General features: G+C 40.8%; 1 protein-coding gene across 1 annotated transcript; it reads right to left on the reverse strand.

Moving 5' to 3' along the window:
• Nucleotides 1–17,344: 17,344 nt before the first annotated feature.
• LOC111600074 (calcium uptake protein 1 homolog, mitochondrial) lies at nucleotides 17,345–18,592 on the reverse strand. Its single transcript, XM_023316014.2, has one exon. The coding sequence runs from the start codon at nucleotides 18,590–18,592 to the stop codon at nucleotides 17,345–17,347; it is 1,248 nt and encodes a 415-aa protein (XP_023171782.2).
• Between the last annotated feature and the right edge of the window lie 254 nt (nucleotides 18,593–18,846).

Genomic DNA, 18,846 nt, shown 5'->3' on the forward strand with positions numbered 1-18,846 from the left:
GGACAATTCAAGGATGAATCTGCTGCACACATTGTGCAAATTTAATGGGCGAGTGTGTGAAATATGCAGTATCGAAAGACACCTGAGCGAGATTGCACAGTTATGAAATGGAAATAAAGAACGAAAATATATTGCAAACTAATGCAAAAATAGAAACTGCCATAGGAAATTGAGCAGAGTCGACACAGGAGCTGGCAGCAGGACGTGCGGACGAACAGTTCATGCCATCAATCTGCAATGCTGACAATTGACAGAGCTGTCGACCGAGGACAGCTAACAGCAACAGCAACAGCAACAGCAACAGCAACAGCAACAGAAACAGGCTAAACGAAAAAAGTAAAACAACAAGCATAACTAAACACATAAAGCCTCGAAAATATGTATATTTAAATGACGTCAGTTGACTTTGTACCTGTCGTGCGGCTGGCCGCTTGGCCGGTCCTTCGAGCTGCCCGCCTTTGTGTGGGCTGCAGGGCAAAATAATTTCGAGGGATTTACATAAATACATAAGTTAAATGCACATTTAGCATTTTGCATTTGTAATATTTTTCCAGGTTAGTTTGCTGTCGACCATGTGTTGAGAATGGCTCGGAAATGAATTGTAGTGAGTGTCTGACCTGCATACTCATCACGAATCCATCGAGAACGCTTCGCTGGGTGTTTTGTTGCTGCTGTTAGACAGGAGACTGGTAGACTCTATGAGGAGAATACTGGGAGAAGACTCTATAAAGAAGTTGACTTTATGAAGTTATCGCTTCATTTTGATATGGGGAGAAAAAGATGAATAGGAGACTCTATGAACTGGTAGAGTCTAGAAAGACTATCCTATATTTATGGAGATAAATATTGCATACAAAAGGTAATAGGCAGAAGAGACTACTAGACTAGTCTAGGCTGTTGACTCTATGAAGTCTTCTCTTAAATTATATATAGAGATATAGCCAACAAGAAGATAGTAGGCAGGAAACTCTGTAAACTAGTAATCTCTACGAAGTCTTCTCTTCTGTAAAGAGGTAATGGGCAGGAGACTCTGTAAAGAGTTTGTCTCTATGTAATCAACTCTTTATTTTGATAGAGCACAAGGAGGTAGTAGGCAGGAGATTTTGTGAACTAGTAGAGTCTATGAAGCCTTTTCATTATTCATATATACATATAACATAATAATAATATAATATAACAAATAATAATAATATAATACTATTATAATATAATAACATAATAATAATCATATAAAAAAAATAATAATAATAACATATATAAGTAGTTAATAGATAGAAGAAACTATGAGTCAACTATAAGATGAGTTGATTTTGTCTGCTCTCAGGTTATTCCAAATATAAAGATCTGGAAAATTTGTAAAGTGAGAGTGAGCTGGAAGCTCTTCTATATGATACAGAGTACAAGTTAATAATTTAATAATCAAAATCTCATTAAATATCCCTAACATCGATAAATATCGATAGTTGAACTTTGTTTTTGGAGCATAATTATTATACCATGCGCCAAGATTGGTATCTAGTTTTCTATGAGAACTGTGAATATGGGAATATATCAGATTCCAATTAGCCCAGCCAATTTTCCCTAAAATTAAAAAACAAAAGTTATCTCACGTAGCACATCTTACGACGTCATATTTATGAGCTGAAAATTTTATTCAGATTGCACAGCAGCAGCCAGAGTTCAATCAAGCAACTGCTAATAGTAAGGACTGTCGGAGGCACAAGCTCAGCTGCTATAGAAAGCGCGCAGCTTGCACTGCACAACTCTGAAGTTAGAGCTAAATGCTAGAGGGCAACCGCTAGTCATGCAGACCCATCTATACCACTTATTATTTGCTTTTTTAATGCTTAACGGCTCGTTTCAGGGCAGCTTTTTGGACAAAGGGGCGGCAGAGGGGCACGAAACATGTTAGTTTGCCGGCAGGCATTAGGTGACCGAGCAGGGTTGAGTGGGTTGAGTTGGACTTGAATGATGTGCAAATGCTAAATGCCACATAAATTGTGCAATTGTTTCACTGCAGCTGTATTCGTGCGCTCTGAAATAGTCTTATGTAAAATATGCTGCCGCTGCTGCTACTGCTGCTGCTGCTGCTGCTGCTGGTGTTTGCCAGAAACTCAAATCGTCGTAGCTGTCATTGCCGTAGCCGTTGCCGCTGCCGTTGTCGTGCTCGTTGTTGGCCATAGTCTGAAAGTGATTTGACCGTACAACATGGCGTATGAATTTTAATATTCAGTGAAGCCGGACCGTTTAGGTGGCTACTGTGTGGCTCTGCATACAGATATAGTTGGCTAGCTACCTAGCGACTCGACCCGTTCACATAATATAAAACATTTTCATTTCTGCTTGCACTCGCTCAGCTCAGCTCAGCTCAGCTCACCTCACCTCACCTCACCTCTCGGCTTATCCTTGGCCATACTTTATTATGGGCCGGGGCTATTTGGCGCTCACTTTGTTTTGCCTTTCATTGCTTTTCATTCATTGCCGTATTGTCATCAACAACAGAGCCATTCGACTATTCACTTGTCTAGCTCTGCTCTTGCTCTTGCTGTTACTTTATATATATATGCCCAGCGCACTCTGCTCTTATTATTTAAAAGGCTTTGGCTCAGTCCCTCTCTCTTTCTCTCTCTCAGCTCGGCTCAGTTTGCCCAGTGACAGCATCGACCCGGTTTTTGTTTGCACTGCGAACTGAGCTGCATACAGAAAACTGCTGTGACTGCAGCTCGTTGATGGGGATCAGCTTAGCCTTCACCTTTTTTCCTGCTCTGACCAGCTCCATCTGAGTTATTAATATTTATCTTTCTCTGGCAACAAAATGATTTGCACAAAATATTTCTTTTCTCTGCCTCTGCCTCTGCCGCAGCTGCCTCCTCGTCTTCGTCTTGGTCTTCGTTCTGGTCGTGTTTTGCTGAAATATTCATTTGAGCCGTCTAGCCAGCTTTAGTTTTCGGTGAAGCTGGACAGAAATGCCAGCGCTAATTGCTGCTGCATTGTTCAACTATCTATCAGTATTAATGCCCACTGTACAGTAGAGCCATGCCACACATGTGCATCTCGACTGTCCATTCCTGCTTTGAGCCTAGTCATACGGCAAGTATTTGTTAGCTCTGCATCTGAGTGGCCTATTAATGGGCCCCCTTCAGTTGGCATGCTCCGCCAGTTCATGTGTGTGTGTGTGTGTGTATGAGGAGCAGCTGCAGCGTCTGTCTAATGAGAGCCAAGATGGAATTTATGTGGTCTGGTCAGCCGGACCTGCTCGCACTCGCCTTGTACTTAAGCAAATATTAGTGTAGTAATTAGTTCCGCCAGCTTCTGAGTTGGGGCAACTATGCAAACTGAATTCTATGCGCACATTAAAGGCAGCTAGCTGCGAGTGCTGCGTACTTCTTTCTTCTCTCCTTTAAGGAGACAACGGCAAATGCTTTACATTTGCACCTTAGGCTGGGCTTAGATCTAATTTCAATTTTTGCCTCTGCAAATTGTGCATGAGCCCACAAATTACTTAAGTTACGCACACACAGAGCGAGGGCTTAGCCAATTTTTCGTATCAATTGGCATCCGTTTGTGGTTTGGCATTGGCAAATTTCGTTCTTATGCTGAAAAGTTGAACATTTTATTAGTTTTTCATAGTCATTTTTAGTTTATTGCAACATACACTTAGGTTGATTTTAGTTTTCTATTCAATTGACTCGTGGCAACTGCAGCCCGCCTCAAGTTTCAATTGACTTTGCCAATGCAAAAGCCAAAACCACATACGTCGCCCCCACTCGCCCCTCCGCCCCTCTGTCCCTCGCAAGCTGAAGCTGAAAATTGGATTGGCTCAACTTTTTCGAATGCGCACAGACAGCAACAATGCGACATGCGTTTGGCCAAAGTATTACAAAGTTTCCAAGCAATTATAACTTCACAAATCATGGCCAGCATGTGGAAGGCGTAAATTTTAAATGTTTTGTTGTTGTTTTGTCGTTGCGAAAATAACGAGTGTTTACATAATTAATAATCATTTATCGGCAGTCCTTTGCCAACTTTGCGTTTCAATTTCAACAGCTTAACCATATCGAGTTCCTGTGTGTGTGTGTGTGAGTGTGTGTCTGTGTGTGAAATGATTTTGTGGTGATTTCTGGTATGTTTGGCTTTGATGCTTTGTATACGTTGACCCGCTTGCTGAAGCGCCGGGCAGGGTAGAAGAATTTGAGTTAACTGTACGCAGCAGGCAGCAGAAGACGCTTGTGCGTTTGTCCATAACTCGAGAACTATAAAAGCTAGAGGTATGTAATTTGAAATATATACTCTTAAACAATGTAGTATTAATATACTTTAGTAGTTTTTTCGATAACTCATAGCTGTCGCTTGTTATCAATACCTGAACATATTTTTTAGCTAAGATAAAACGTAGTTCCATTAGTAGAGACTTGAACTTCGGTATACACATACTTCTAGCTGTTCTATGCAAGCCCTGAAAATTTCATGAAGATCGCGCGTCTAGAAGCCGAGTTCATTCAAGCTATTACTCAAAGTACGGTAGCTTAAGGAAGAGTAAGCTTAGTTAACGGTGCTCCTGCCTGTGGCTACTTACATATATGCATATTTAAGCATGCATATAGCAAGTCTCAGTCAATTGAGCGAGAGGTTAGGGTATTTGCTAGTCATGCACTCCCGCGTAATTCACTCCTACGTGTTGTATTGCTTCCGTTTTATTGAAATCTCGTTAATTTTTAATTAATATGCAAATTTGGTTAGTGTGTGCTCAAATCAGCAGCGCCAACTGCCAAACAAACAAACAATCAACATGGAAGTCGAGTGTGTTAACACAAATTTACCTGTAAACTCACCTGAAATATTTTCCAGTCATTTGACCCACATGCAGCTGGCTAAAAGGGGGCTTCCACAGCTACAATATGTGCTCAAAGGAGCTCAGGTAAACATGTATGCTTAAGCATATACACGGGACAAAAGATCCATTGACATTGGGTTTTTATATATGCATGCGGTGTCGGTGGGTCTGGGGCTGGTTTGCCCTTTGAGCTTCGGCGGAAATACATTCATTAACGAAATATATTTCATATTTATTTGCTTTGCGGCTGCTGGCGTTCGTTGTAATGACCACAAAATTACGTGCCATGTCGTCCACTGCCGGGCAAACATTCTCAATTAAGCGATAAGCGGGCCGGGATGATGGGATGCTCCGATGCTCTGATGCTCTGCCACTCCGATGCTGGGATGCTCGGCTCCTGCGTTGTGGCTGGGGGCGTGTGTACGCGACGCAGTAAATTAAATCGGTTAACAGCCAACGCATGCAAACGATGCGAACTTAAGTGAGTGAAATGAAAAACCAAAAGGCAAAAGCAAAAAATATAAATGAATCGAACCCGATTTCAGCTCATAAAATAATAAATAAAAAATTGATTTACGGCGTGTCCGGCGCACACACAAAAAGAAGAAGAAAAAATAAAGGAGATATACGTCACTTACCTGTAAGCGAAAATAGGGTCGTCACGCCTTCAGTGTGCGTGGGCGTAGGCGTGGCCCTTTAGATAAGTATTGTGCATGCCGGCTGCAGCCACTGCAGCGGCTATAACTATAGCTACAATAAGGTCATGTCAAACACAGAAAATTTGCAATGAAATGATTTTTATTTAACCGGAACGAAATGGTCCAGGCAGAGTCACAACAATACGGAACGCAAGCCAAACAATGGCGCAGGCAGCCAACAGCGCTGCACACTCCACACACATAGATGGCATCAAAATCACAGGCGAGAGAGCATGCCTATGATATGATGCCCTCACTTCTGCTTATATGAAGCTAATAATACGAGCTGCATTCCAAAAGTTTTACTATTCCAGCTGGCAGTGACGAAGGAGAAATACCCTGAACTTACCTGGCGAGGGAATCGAAACAGGTAACCCGAAGGAACACTACAGGCTTTAGCAGAGTCGATTTACTTATTTTAGTAACTCTAACTACCAAAATACGCGAGATATGCTAATATAACTATAAATTTAATATCGATATTTATCGATTTATAAGAAGGGACAAATAATTGTTATCTGTGTATACTTTACAATATTTTAATTTTAATATTTAACTATAAATATAAATATAAATATAAATATAAATATAAATATAAATATAAATATAAATATAAATATAAATATAAATATAAATATAAATATAATTATAAATATAAATATAAATATAAATATAAATATAAATATAAATATAAATATAAATATAAATATAAATATAAATATAAATATAAATATAAATATAAATATAAATATAAATATAAATATAAATATAAATATAAATATAAATATAAATCTCAAGTTGAATATCGATATATATCGATTTAGAAAGAGGACCGAATAATTGTTATCTGTGTATACTTTGGAAGACCCTATATCCCATTTAGACAATTCTAATTACTTAAACTTGCAATTTATTCTCATAAATCAAAAGTTCAATGTCGATACTTATCGATAACAATACTTGTTATCTATGATAATCTATGCACATAAATTTGTGAATCACGAAAATGATAGATATGATAAAAAGATACTCAACATTGATCGATACTTATTGATTTGATGCACTTGCCAAATGTTATCGACAATTGTTATGGAAAGACAGGCATACGAAATCTGGTCTCTAGCTCTAATAACTTCCGAAATAGTAGAATTTCTAAAAATAGAACTGTAGGGTTTTATCCGCATCAAGTAAATATATGAGTTCTGCCACGCCTTCTACAATTTCCGTCACATCTTTCACAGCATAGCCATGGCGACCCTCTGCAAAGGCATAGCAAATTGATACAGTAGCGTGAATTCAGAGACAGAGCAGCGCACACAGATTGCGAAATATTTGTCATAATACTTTTAAGTTCATGTCAAGCAGAGATTATGTCTCTGTTCTCTGATTGACATGTGCCAGTCAGCCAGTCAGCCAGTCGTTCGAGCACAGCCACAAAAAAATGAAAAGCGATGGCAACACGGATACAGTCACTGGCTTTATTTATTGTATACGTAGTTTGCCTTTCATTTTTCATATGACCCGTGCATATGAGAGTGCGGGTAAGTGTATTGGAAGGGGCCACTCGGGTGCGTCAGTAGATCTCATTTTTGTATGCCCTGTGCGAAGTTAAAGATGGCTAGAAGGGGTATGCTGAGCTTAAGAGAGTGCTTTTGCTAGGCAGATGGAAGCCTGTCCAATGAGCTGCGTCGAAGTAGATATCTCTACGTCTATGTCGTGCCTCAAGCTCAAGGTGAAGAAGCCAGAAGCTAGCTGCTGCCATGCTGTACAGTTTATCGAAACATTAAGTCACATGCCGATAATAATCGATCTTTTGTGTTGCAGAGTATTGCAGAGACTTGTGTAATGAATGCTTATCACAACTTTGCATTGGCTTACATACAGATTTAGGCCTCATATTCATGTCCTGAAAGGCGCATTATCTTTCTCATCATCATCCAGAATCAAAGCTTAATCAGTCCATAACTTAAAGTAAGGAGCTGGCAAAAGAAGAGCAATTGCAACATAAGCTTATGTGTGTGGATGTACATATATATATGTCTAAGCAGTCGGGGTATTTCATAGTCGAGCACTGCCTCTTGAGAACCGTCTTACCTGTATGTTTTTTGTTCATTGCGAGGTCAGTCGAATCAGAAGGCAGCCATGTGCGACAAGGGGCTGACATAGGTAACAGCAAAACATATGAAGGAGAGAGATAGAAAAACTGTGATAGAGAGAGAGAGAGAGAGAGGGGGGAGTGGCGAACGCCTTCTGCTGTGCATTATCACACATCCGGAGCTTAGCCAACGGGCAAATAAAGCTGGATTCGTAGCCATTTCGATTTCGGCACGTGTTTGCGTTGTATTTGATAAATGATAGGCGTAAATAAAACGCGTCGCTTTTAATCGCTTGACACATTTTTTATTTTACTGCATTAATCATTCGCCCCGATCTTTGTTAAAGTCTGTAAATTCGTTAAATTTACTTTTCTCTTTCACTTCAAACAGATATTTGGAAAAAACTTTGCCATTTGTGGAGCTCATCAATTAGGTTCATTGATATTGGTTTGTAATTCGCTTGGCTTCATTAAAATTGTATAAAACTTTGGTTTATTTGTGGCCGAAGTCCATTTAATTGCATCGAGAATTGCGGTTGATTTGAGATAAATTTGGAATATTTTGAAATTCGGTTTCAAGTCAGAAAGTCAGCTAGGAGTGAATGAAATATATTTACTATATATTTAAATATATATTGCATATGATAGCTCTGCGGAAATAATATGTTTTCCATTTCATTTAATAAATTTGCTTAATTATTTCTCTGGCCACAAATTCATTGCAACTTGCGCCTGAGCGAAAATCTATAATTAAAAATGCATTTTTAATCACTTCGAAAATTGCCAACACGCACCTGAAAATATATAAATACACATATATAAAATATATATATATGGTAAAAATATCAAAAGCGTTGACAAATATAATTTATATCTATAAATAAATATATATAAAATAAATAAAATTCCTCTGAAGTGTTGCCTGCACTTCGACGATGCCGTGTCACGCAGTAGCCGAGCCGTAATAAATAATGGATGTACAGTTGAGTATGAAATCAAAAAATATATGTAAAACAGAATATATATAGCTGGACTAATATAAATAGTTTTGTGCATTTCATAGCAGACACTACTATTTTAATGAACAACTAAAATTTGTTAATTTTTTTTGCTCAAGCTTTTTTAGCAATTGTTGCTAAGTATGGAAAAAAAAATCCTCAATATTAATTAGAAATATGTAAATCCTAAAATTCATTTTAAATTATTTTCAAAATAATGTTTTTGCCTCAAAATTTTGTTGTCTAGTCGCACTACTATTTTTATGAACAATGCTCTATAGGTATAGCTATAGCTATGTAGTAACTAGAGTATTTATATATTCACATTCAGCGCAATTTCAAAGGAAATTCCTTTTGCATTTAAAGCAAGTTTTTTTTACCATTTAGTTCATTAAGTCAATCGATTTAATAATTTGATTATTTACATTTGATTAATTTACATAATGCAATAAGTAAATTAATTATAAGCCGGAATAAATATGCATTAAGCATATTTGTTTGCTCATGTTTACTAGACAGCTTATTAAATATGCAAAAAAAAAAAATGAAATTAAATAATATTAATATTACACTAGACAACAAGCACTTTGACAGCTTATATCATGCGATAAAAATATTGTAGATTTTGAATCTTAATTGAAATTTTATATTCAGTAAATTAAAATTAAAATTAAGTTAAATGTCAAAGGAACAAGATGAAAGTAACTTTCAGCTCTTCAATTTGCTGTAACAGTTATATAAGAGCCTTTGCAAATAGACCTAACTATAACTGAATTCAATATGTGACTGAGCGCATGCAAAATATTTGTTATATGAGCACGTCAGAGTGCTCAGTTTGGTGCTGTCCGACGAGCATATACCCTGAACTTTGGCCAGAGCTGCTATTTCAATCATTCTTCGCCACTTTTCTACTTGCACGATCTATGGAGCCATGGCTACACAGCTTCAGCTCCCTGTCTGATCAAGAATATATATACTTTATGCGCTCTACCAAGCCTCCTTCTGACTCACAAAGCCAAATTCTAAGCTAACCAAAAAGTCAAACATGGCATTTATGACTCTTCACTTGGTCTTATAGTAAATTGAGATAAAGTTGAGGCTACCAACTTTAATTTATGCCTAAAACTAAATTATCATCGCCTTAATGGAGCCGCAGAGAGACTCAGAAAAAGTATTTTTTTCTAACCCGAAATCTGATTCGATTGGCGCATTCAGAATCTGTTCATAATTTACTGTAATAGAAAAAAGTTCAATGTTGTTGTGCAGTGTTATCAATTACTCTTTATGGTTACATCATAAAGAACGACTTTTCATGTATTTGCACTAAATATTTATTTATTGCTTATGAGTTTGCTCTGCAATGCCAGAGAGCGGGTGAGGGAGATGGAGAGGGAGGGGCAGCGATGCCGATACGATTGTCACTTGAAATTTGAGGCACGTGTTATAAAACTCAATAAAAGAGGTCACATCATATATTTTCATGCACGACAAAGTTTAAGCTGGTAATTGAGCTAAGGCTAGGGGAGAGGCTAAAGCTTTTTATTATCTTGTCTTAAGGGCAACAAATAGCTTTGCTGATAAGAATCAATGTGAGATTTCTTCGACTCGAAATTGATAAGAAGCATTAGCTGATGTGCAGGTAGAGAGAACTTTTAATTGGGCGTATGTAATTTGGCTGATGGCTGAGTCAACTGAGCTCATTTGTCTCCATCAAGCCTATTCGGGCGCTCTTTAAGCACTTTTTGCTCGCCTTTTAGCCAAACAGTTGCGCTTTTGCCTTGGCTCGCAGCCCTAAAATTGCTTAAATGATAAATAAAATTTGCAGGTGTTTAAATCTTGTGCAAACTTCGCTTGGCTAGCACACTTATGCTCACTCACACACACGCGCACACACTCGCACACAGACACGCGATAAGCACCTGCATATTCATAACTCAGATAAGCGCTCCAGCAACTGCTGCCGCTCCTCCTTCCAGCTCTGGCTCTGGCTCTGGTTCTGGCCAACTTTCAACCTTGATAGCTGAACATTTTCGGGCAACCCAAATTCATGTAAATTATGCTTAAGTGCAGACCCTCCTAAGTCTGGCCAACGGGCAATGGGCGTGGCAGAGCAGAGCCATATAAACTGCGCAAATGCAGGAAAATATGCTACGCCATAGACGTGTGAGAAATAATATTTTTCTCTGCCCTCAAAAGCCATAAAATTTCATAATTTATAAAACTTGAATATCTTACACACACAAATGGCTTAAACAGCCTACGTATGTGTACGCTTTTGGTGCTGCTGCTTCTTCTTCTTTCGGCCAACAATTGTGCGCATAAATTTGCTGCACTTTTCACACTCAAATTGCATCTTTATTGCTCTGACCGAACAGAGCCAGGGAAATATGTTAACATTTCATATGCAAGTCAGCCGCATGGAGCGTCCCCAATGCTGGCTCAAACATGGCCTAAAAGGTGATTGATCACGAAAGCTTTCTAATTGTTGTTCCAAATATAAATTAAGTCTTGAAGATTTTTTATGCATTTACACAGCTGTGAGTTGGGCAAATGAATGCTTTTCTTTTAGTTTTCTAGCCAAAATCAAAACTTTTATTACACTGCAAGAAAACACTATAAAATATTGTAAGATCCCTTTTGCAGATATGGGTGCTTCACTCCTTTGACATCATGCCAGACACAAAGAACCTCGAAAACGCATTTCATTCCAACTCTTCAGCTCTCGCTCTCACATTTGACTTAATTGATCTTGCCATTAGAAGCTTAAACATTTTCAATATAAATATGTATAAAATGAAATATTTATACTTAAGGATTCTTCTCGATTTTGGGGAGCTTAAGCTAGGCAGAAATGAACTCGATAGAAGTGCAAGCTTTTTAAGCTAAAAAAGAAACTGGAATTTGTATTGCAGTCTAACAATTGTTATAGGGAATAAGTTAAGATAAATGGCCAAATAGAAAAATGGGCAAGAACATTGCGATCAACTGAAGAGCTTGAAATATTATATATTACATCTAGATCAATAAATCAAAACAAGGCATTTATATCATTAGAAACTAATCAATTATGATATTTTATTTATCTAATAGCTGGATTTGTTAGCATAAACATTAAGCAGTATGTTGCTCTAAGGAAAAATAATCGAAGGCGGTTCAATCACATTCTCATGTCAAATAATTTCTCATAGATTTACTGAACTGCCAAAATGCTTATTTATAACTTCTAGTTACTTGTGTATATTTGAACAAGAAACAATTTATAATTAAATGGCAAATTGCACTGAGTATTTCGACATCTACAACTGATCGATAACTTAAGCATCAGCTGAACTATATTTAATGCAAATAGTATCACTCTTGCTTGGTCAGCCTCTATTTGAGCTTTTCGCTCGTTACAGACTTCAATTTGCCTAGCAAAAGTATTTAAATTATTTATTTATGGACTTTAGCCTTACGCATTTGCAACATATCAAGAGCTCAATAAACAGTAAGAAATTGTCAACTGTAAATAGGCTTTCAACTCGCATACCGTAGCACAAAATATGTTTTACTTTGTGCATGAACAGATTCTCCTAAATGCTGTTTGCCTCACTCGGTAAAGTAGTAAATTTGTATTTATTTTATTTATGGGGAAATCGCATTGAACAGTTCATGCAAACGAATTTTCCTGACTCAAATTCATTTGGCATAAAAACAAAAATGCACACATTTCTGGCCAACATGAATTTCTTCTTCTGTCATTTGTCTTTAAATCCAAATCCAAATCGAAACCAAAGAATATTTCTTTGCTCATGGCTGTGGGACTTTGTTTATTACATTGCGCTTTTAATTGATTTTCAGTTGATTCCCCTTTTGATTATTTTATTTTATTTTATTTTGTGGCTTTTGCAGGGCGGTTTAAAGTTTCAACGAACTAAACACGAATGCAAGAAAAAGTAGAACAAGGAGCAAATGCACGACTGGCAGATACCCTGACTACTGTAGAGCTGCATGTTAGACATAAGATACACAAGCACAAACATGTGCACGAGCAGCGCTAACTGTGCTCTATGCGCTTGCTTCTCCCTCAGCTTCTGAGATTGGAAAACAGACTCAGTGAACTTGGCTTTTAGTTGTATGATCTTAATGATATTTTCAGAGCATTATTATGCCACCTAACTGTATGTGTACACCAAAGACCAAGTTGCTGCTATGAAAAATACTTGTATTTCGGAACACATATTGGCAGATATAACAATCTATGAACGTATCGTAAACTAAGTATACATCACGGACTTAAACTGCAAAATGGAAAACTCTGACTGTAAGAGTCTTCAATTAATACCTAAAAAAGCAAGGGAAATATCGATACTTATCGATATTAATATAGTGGAAGCAGATATAGAAAATAAATGATTAACATATGCTGCATAGAAGAATATCTCTGTCAAGTTTAAGGCTTTAGCTTTTGTAGTTCAGACGAACAGACGGACATATGGAGACGGATAGTTATATAAAGCTAGTTAGCTCGAGTTGCCGATGAAGCATAAGACATATAGATCTGTATGCTTCAACGTTTTAGACATTTTCACTGTGTTCTAAGCTTCGGGTTTACTTTTGCAGCTACAAATAGATATGAATTATGGATTAGTTTCTGATAGGAAATCTGTAAGACAGAAAAGCTGCTAGTCTGACTTGCGAAAATGTCTTCAGTCTTTGCCTTTACACTTCAAGGGAGTTCTTTAGTTGTCAACTCTAAAGGGACAAATGAAATATGAAGTAAAAGACCGAAGACATTCGTCATAGAGATACAGATATTGACATGCTCGCACTTAAAGCTCTCTCAGACAACTTGAGTTGGTTGCATTTTTGAGAAGTTTACTCAATTTTACAAAGCTGAAAGCAAAGCAAATTGTGCTTTTGCTGGCTTAAATGTATAAATTATATGTTTTCCAGTCCTGTGGTGACTGAAAGTTAGGTTGAGAGGCGACTGTGCCTCTTATTGCTGGCCTCGGGCTCAGACAATGAAATAAGCCATTTAACGAGCAAATGACGGAGTGAATATTTATTTAAGCGGTTTACTGGAAGAACGCTTTTTAACCCTGCTTTTAATTGTTCTTTTTTGAATAATCGAAACAGTTAATTTTATTGGTTTTTCTTATTATATTCACTATTTTTAGTTTTACTTATATGACACCAATTTTTAGCATGTCCTATCAGTACGAGTTAAAACACGAGACTGATCTATATTTTTACAAATCATAGCCTCACCGGCGTAAGTAGAGTTGCTCTTGCCAGGGCTGTTCCTTAACATGTCTAGCACCCGATAATAAGTGTTGAATAATACCTTATATTAAGTGTTATAAGCTAACTAAGTGTTATAAGTTAACTACCCCCCCCTCAAGTGTAAGGTCGTCCTCGACCGACCCAATTCCAGCGACGACTCCTCGCAAGTGCTTCGCGGACTTCTTTGCGTCGATGATCCACCAAAGAGTGAGGCCAATGCAGATTAAAGCACAGCATATGGCTCCTCTTTCGGAGTGCCGTACAACGGCACATCATCAAAGTGCACCATTTCGGTTCCTTGGTCGCATATTAGCAGCGGTGACCAGCGAGTCGGTGCAGGTGTTCTCGAATGAAATCCGCAAGTCGTTCTCATTCACATTCAATACGGAGCAGTATGAGCAGCGTACTGATTCTTCGCTATCGCCGTTCAGCAGGCGCTTACTAAGCTTGCTCTTGCGCCTACGTATGTGGCGTCTGTTGAAGCTGTTGGTGCCCGACGTGGACGTGAGCCTTGGCATCGGATGATGCACACCAAAGTTGTGCAGCCGCAGCGACTTGAGTGTGGCTGGCGCCGTCGATGACTGGCCGTGCACGTGCCCGTGATGGCCGTGATGACTGTGTCCCACCACTCCAGCGATGCTATGAGCCGTTACTGGACGAGTGATGTGTGTAGTCTGTCGGCGCGCTCAGCTGGCGATTGAATTCGGCCTTGCGGCGCGTCAAGTCCGTCAGGCAGTATTTGTTCAGATGGCCGTTGCTGGAGACAGGGCTCTTGGGCGATGATGCCAGATGCTGCGTATAGGCCGAAGGAGTTGCTGCTCACGCTTAGCTTATTGCCGGCGTTGTGCAGCAGATTGTTACAGTTCTTGCCGCTGATCTTGGCTGCCAGCGACTGCGACACCGGCCGACTTTTTGCTAGGCGCCCTGTACTCCTTGTCGTCGCTCTCGCTGCGCACCGATGCTCGATACGCAGGAAATGTCTTCGTCTTGCTCTTCAGCGAGCCGTTCAGCAGTAGCTGCTGTTGCCGTGCGGCAACTGCCGACAATGCCGGCCGCTGCAGTTGACGTGACGCCGCTGTGAAACTTCTTGAATTAATGCAGTTGGCGGTGTTTTGGGGATTTCTTGACTTGGTTCTAGTATGGATGAAGAGTCGCTTGGCTCTGCCGCCGCGAAGAACTCGTTAGTTGTTGCTTCTACTGTTGGTGGTGGTGCCGTGAACAAGGGGATTTCCTCAACGATTCCGCTTGTAGATTTGCCTGCTGTGGTTCTGGCTTAGCATCCAACTGTGGTGCGAATAGAGCTGTTGCTGGTCCTTGTGAAAATATGGGCAAACTCTGTGATGTTGGGAATAATGGAACTTCCGAAACAGGTGCAGTTGACGGTGGTGCAAATAGTGTAACCTCCTGATTTTGATTTGAAGAGCTCTTTAGCTCTTCCCTCTGAGTCGGTGACTTAAAAAGGTTGTTGCTTGTATCTGGTGTAAGTCCTTGTGTTGCGTTAGTCGGACTGGAAAAGAGAGGAACCTCCTGAAGTGTATCGGCTAGTGCTGGTGCAAAAAGCGATGTAGTTGCTTCGTGAGTCTGAAAGAGGCCCGTCGATGCCTGTGGTGTAAACAGCGATGTTGCTGGCCCAGTTGGGGGTGGTGCAGCCGCAACAGAGGAACTTCCTGGCTTGGCGCTGGTGCAGCTGACGGAGCTGGCGCTGTAAATAGGGCAACTTCTGTAGGCTGTGCTCCAAAAGGATTAAAAATAGCAGCAGGTGCTGCGAAGGGTGCAAAGGGCGTGGCTGTTAAAGCTGTTTGCTGGCCAAAGCCTGTTGCGGGCACTGCAGTTTCCTGAGCTGTCAGTGGACTCTTGTAGAGTCTGGTACCCTTCTGCAGGCGGTACGAGGAGTGTGCAGGTCCTGCCGCTGGTGGTGGTGCTGCTACTGCCGCTGGTGGGGGAGTTGCTGCAGCCACTGATGGCGGTGCAAACGTTGGAGTACTCTCGATTAAACCAGGTGCTTGAGCAGCTGTCAGTGGCTGAGGGACAGTGGCTACTTGGGTGACTGTCGGAGTCTGAGCGTATGTCGCTGGCGGAGCAGTTGCCCCAGGCTGAGTAAATGTCGGTGGTACCGCGGCTGGCGTTGGCTGAACACCGGTTGATTGCCCAGAAACAGCTGGTGCTGGCGTAAAGAAGTTACCAACAGACGGAGCTGCAGCAACTACGGAAGGATTGATGTAACCACCTACAGTGGGTGGTGCTACAGTGGGCGAAAAATAATCAGCAGCAGCAGGCGGAGCTGCAGGCGTAAAAAAGTTTGCAGGCGGCTGCGGTACGGCAGCGCCGGATGTGCTTATGTCAAAGTAGCCACCAGAATCAGCTGGATTGTAGCTGGCTGGTGGGGGTGGCGCAGGTTCGTTGGTTCTGCCTGTGGCCGATTGCACTAGACCCGAAATATTCTGTAACACGCCAGTGGGCACTAGACTAGTGAGTGAGAAGAGACCACCGCTCTTGCGTTCCTCTTGAACGGCTGGTGGTGCAGGCTGCTCGAATGCTGCTGCTGCCGCCGCTGCCGATGGCTGTGTGGGATATGGCGGTGCTTGGAAGGGATCAACAGCTGGCACTGGCTGCTGTTGCTGCTCGGAGAGACCTGGTATGGGTGCGTATAGCTTCTTTCTGGCACTAATGCGATAAGTGTTCTGTCCGGCCCCACGTTGGGCGCCAATTATATGTTTTCCAGTCCTGTGGTGACTGAAAGTTAGGTTGAGAGGCGACTGTGCCTCTTATTGCTGGCCTCGGGCTCAGACAATGAAATAAGCCATTTAACGAGCAAATGACGGAGTGAATATTTATTTAAGCGGTTTACTGGAAAAACGCTTTTTAACCCTGCTTTTAATTGTTCTTTTTTGAATAATCGAAACAGTTAATTTTATTGGTTTTTCTTATTATATTCACTATTTTTAGTTTTACTTATATGACACCAATTTTTAGCATGTCCTATCAGTACGAGTTAAAACACGAGACTGATCTATATTTTTACAAATCATAGCCTCACCGGCGTAAGTAGAGTTGCTCTTGCCAGGGCTGTTCCTTAACATGTCTAGCACCCGATAATAAGTGTTGAATAATACCTTATATTAAGTGTTATAAGCTAACTAAGTGTTATAAGTTAACTTATACATGTATGAGAGCAGGTAACAGTCGGCGTCGCAGTCGGAGACGTGTGCTGCGTCTCCTTCAATTCTGGTTAGTGGCTGACGACTGCGACTGAGATTTCTTGTAGCTAAAAGCGTTTGTACTCAAAGGAGTTAAGTGAAGGGCTCACAAAAGTGCATCAAATCAGAGAGAGAGAGAGGCAGGGGGAGACAGAGAGAGAGAGAGGGATAGCTGTACTTTGTCTAGTGCTGCATTGGCTTTGGGAGCTTCTAGCACAAATTGCATTTTGGAACGCCGTAAGACAATATCAATGATATCAGAAATACGTCCTCTCGGCACACCTATAGATACTGGATAAGACTTGTCCCAGCTTAAAGGAAATTATTGTGCAACGCGACAGACGATTGCGGGCCATCTCAATGAACTCATTGTAGCGCAAGTTCCCGGACTGCTCATTGGCGAACACTGAGAAGATGATATCGATAACATGAGAGGAAAGTGGAGAGCGCACAACAACATCCGAAATGTGCTTGAACGTCGTTCGGGACAGGCCTGCACCGGTTAGAGAGTGAAAGGTGAGCGCAGTCTCAATGGTATGCAGATGCTGAATGAACTTGAAGAAGGCCACGAACTCTTCGAAAGTGACGCCCTGAGGGTTCTTCTGATACCGCCTATGGGTGCGCTCGAGTCTTTCTTTCTTCCGGCTCTTCGGCATTCTGGAGTAGTCGAGCAGCAGATTGGCAAAGCGTAGCTCGCTTATTTTGTGTGAGGGCTGATGATTTAAGGTGTCAGCTCTCTTCGAGCATTTCTTCTTCAGCATATTGAACTCGAGCTGGATAATGTCGTGGAAGAGCTGTCGCTTGAACTGCAGAAATTGGTTTAGGCTCAGCTTCTGGTCGAGCTTGGGACCGAATAAATAATACTTTACAGAGCTTGTGATCTTCAGGGAGGCATCGGGAATGCCAAATAACAGCAGGCTCATCTCATTCTTGTCGAGCATTTGCTTGCCTTGCTTATCAATCAGCTTGAAGCCCATCTCGAAATATTTCTCCGACATGACCACCAGGCTGCGCAGATAAAGGAAGTCCGCATACGTGACCATGCCATCTGGCCGGAGTTTATAGAATATGCTGTCCTTTGATACGCCCCGAACGTGGAGCTTGTGCAAATCGTCCTTTTCAATTGTGATATAGTGGTTGAGACCCAAGCCCTCCGGCTGGCTTAGGCCTGGCGACATCGAGCGCACAAAATCTTTGGCTGTCATATGAATAATCGATTTGCCGGCACTGCTCTTCACTTTGATCGTGGCAAAGTAGCAGAACATCTTCTTGCGCGACGAGTATGCGCGCAGCTGATTCTCATAGTCCCGTATGGTCGCAGAGCGAAAGTTGCAACGCTTTGGAGGAGACTTACGTAAGCTCTGCTGACTCTGGGCACTTAGCAACAGCGAGGCAGGCAACTTCTGCCCATGTGAGCCCATGTGTGCAAGGCTCTGCTGCCTCCAAGCCAATTGCTCATCTTGGACTGTCGACCAGTGCAGATAATCGGCCGTAATTAGGAGCATATAATACTTGAAGGAGTGTAGACGTTGCTTGGCGATATGCCAACTCCTGCCAGGTGCTGGCTTCCATCTCGACTTAAGGCTTGCGCTCGCTTGAAGCACCTTTCGTAGAAATAATTTCCATGAGTGTGCCATTCACTTACTACCAGCTCGGGCTTGTATTTGAACAATTTTGAATTTGACATCGATTTCGTAACAAGTTTCTATAAATGCTCTAATTTTCTGTTTGTTTGTGTTTGAGTGACATGATCAGGATA

Source organism: Drosophila hydei, unplaced genomic scaffold, assembly GCF_003285905.1.
Source record: "Drosophila hydei strain 15085-1641.00,03,60 unplaced genomic scaffold, DhydRS2 tig00008144-arrow-arrow-pilon, whole genome shotgun sequence".
NCBI classification, from domain to species: Eukaryota; Metazoa; Arthropoda; class Insecta; order Diptera; family Drosophilidae; genus Drosophila; species Drosophila hydei.

Excerpts from the sequence above, each read along its gene's own strand:
- LOC111600074 (XM_023316014.2), bottom strand. The coding sequence starts at position 18,592 with ATGCTCCTAATTACGGCCGATTATCTGCACTGGTCGACAGTCCAAGAT.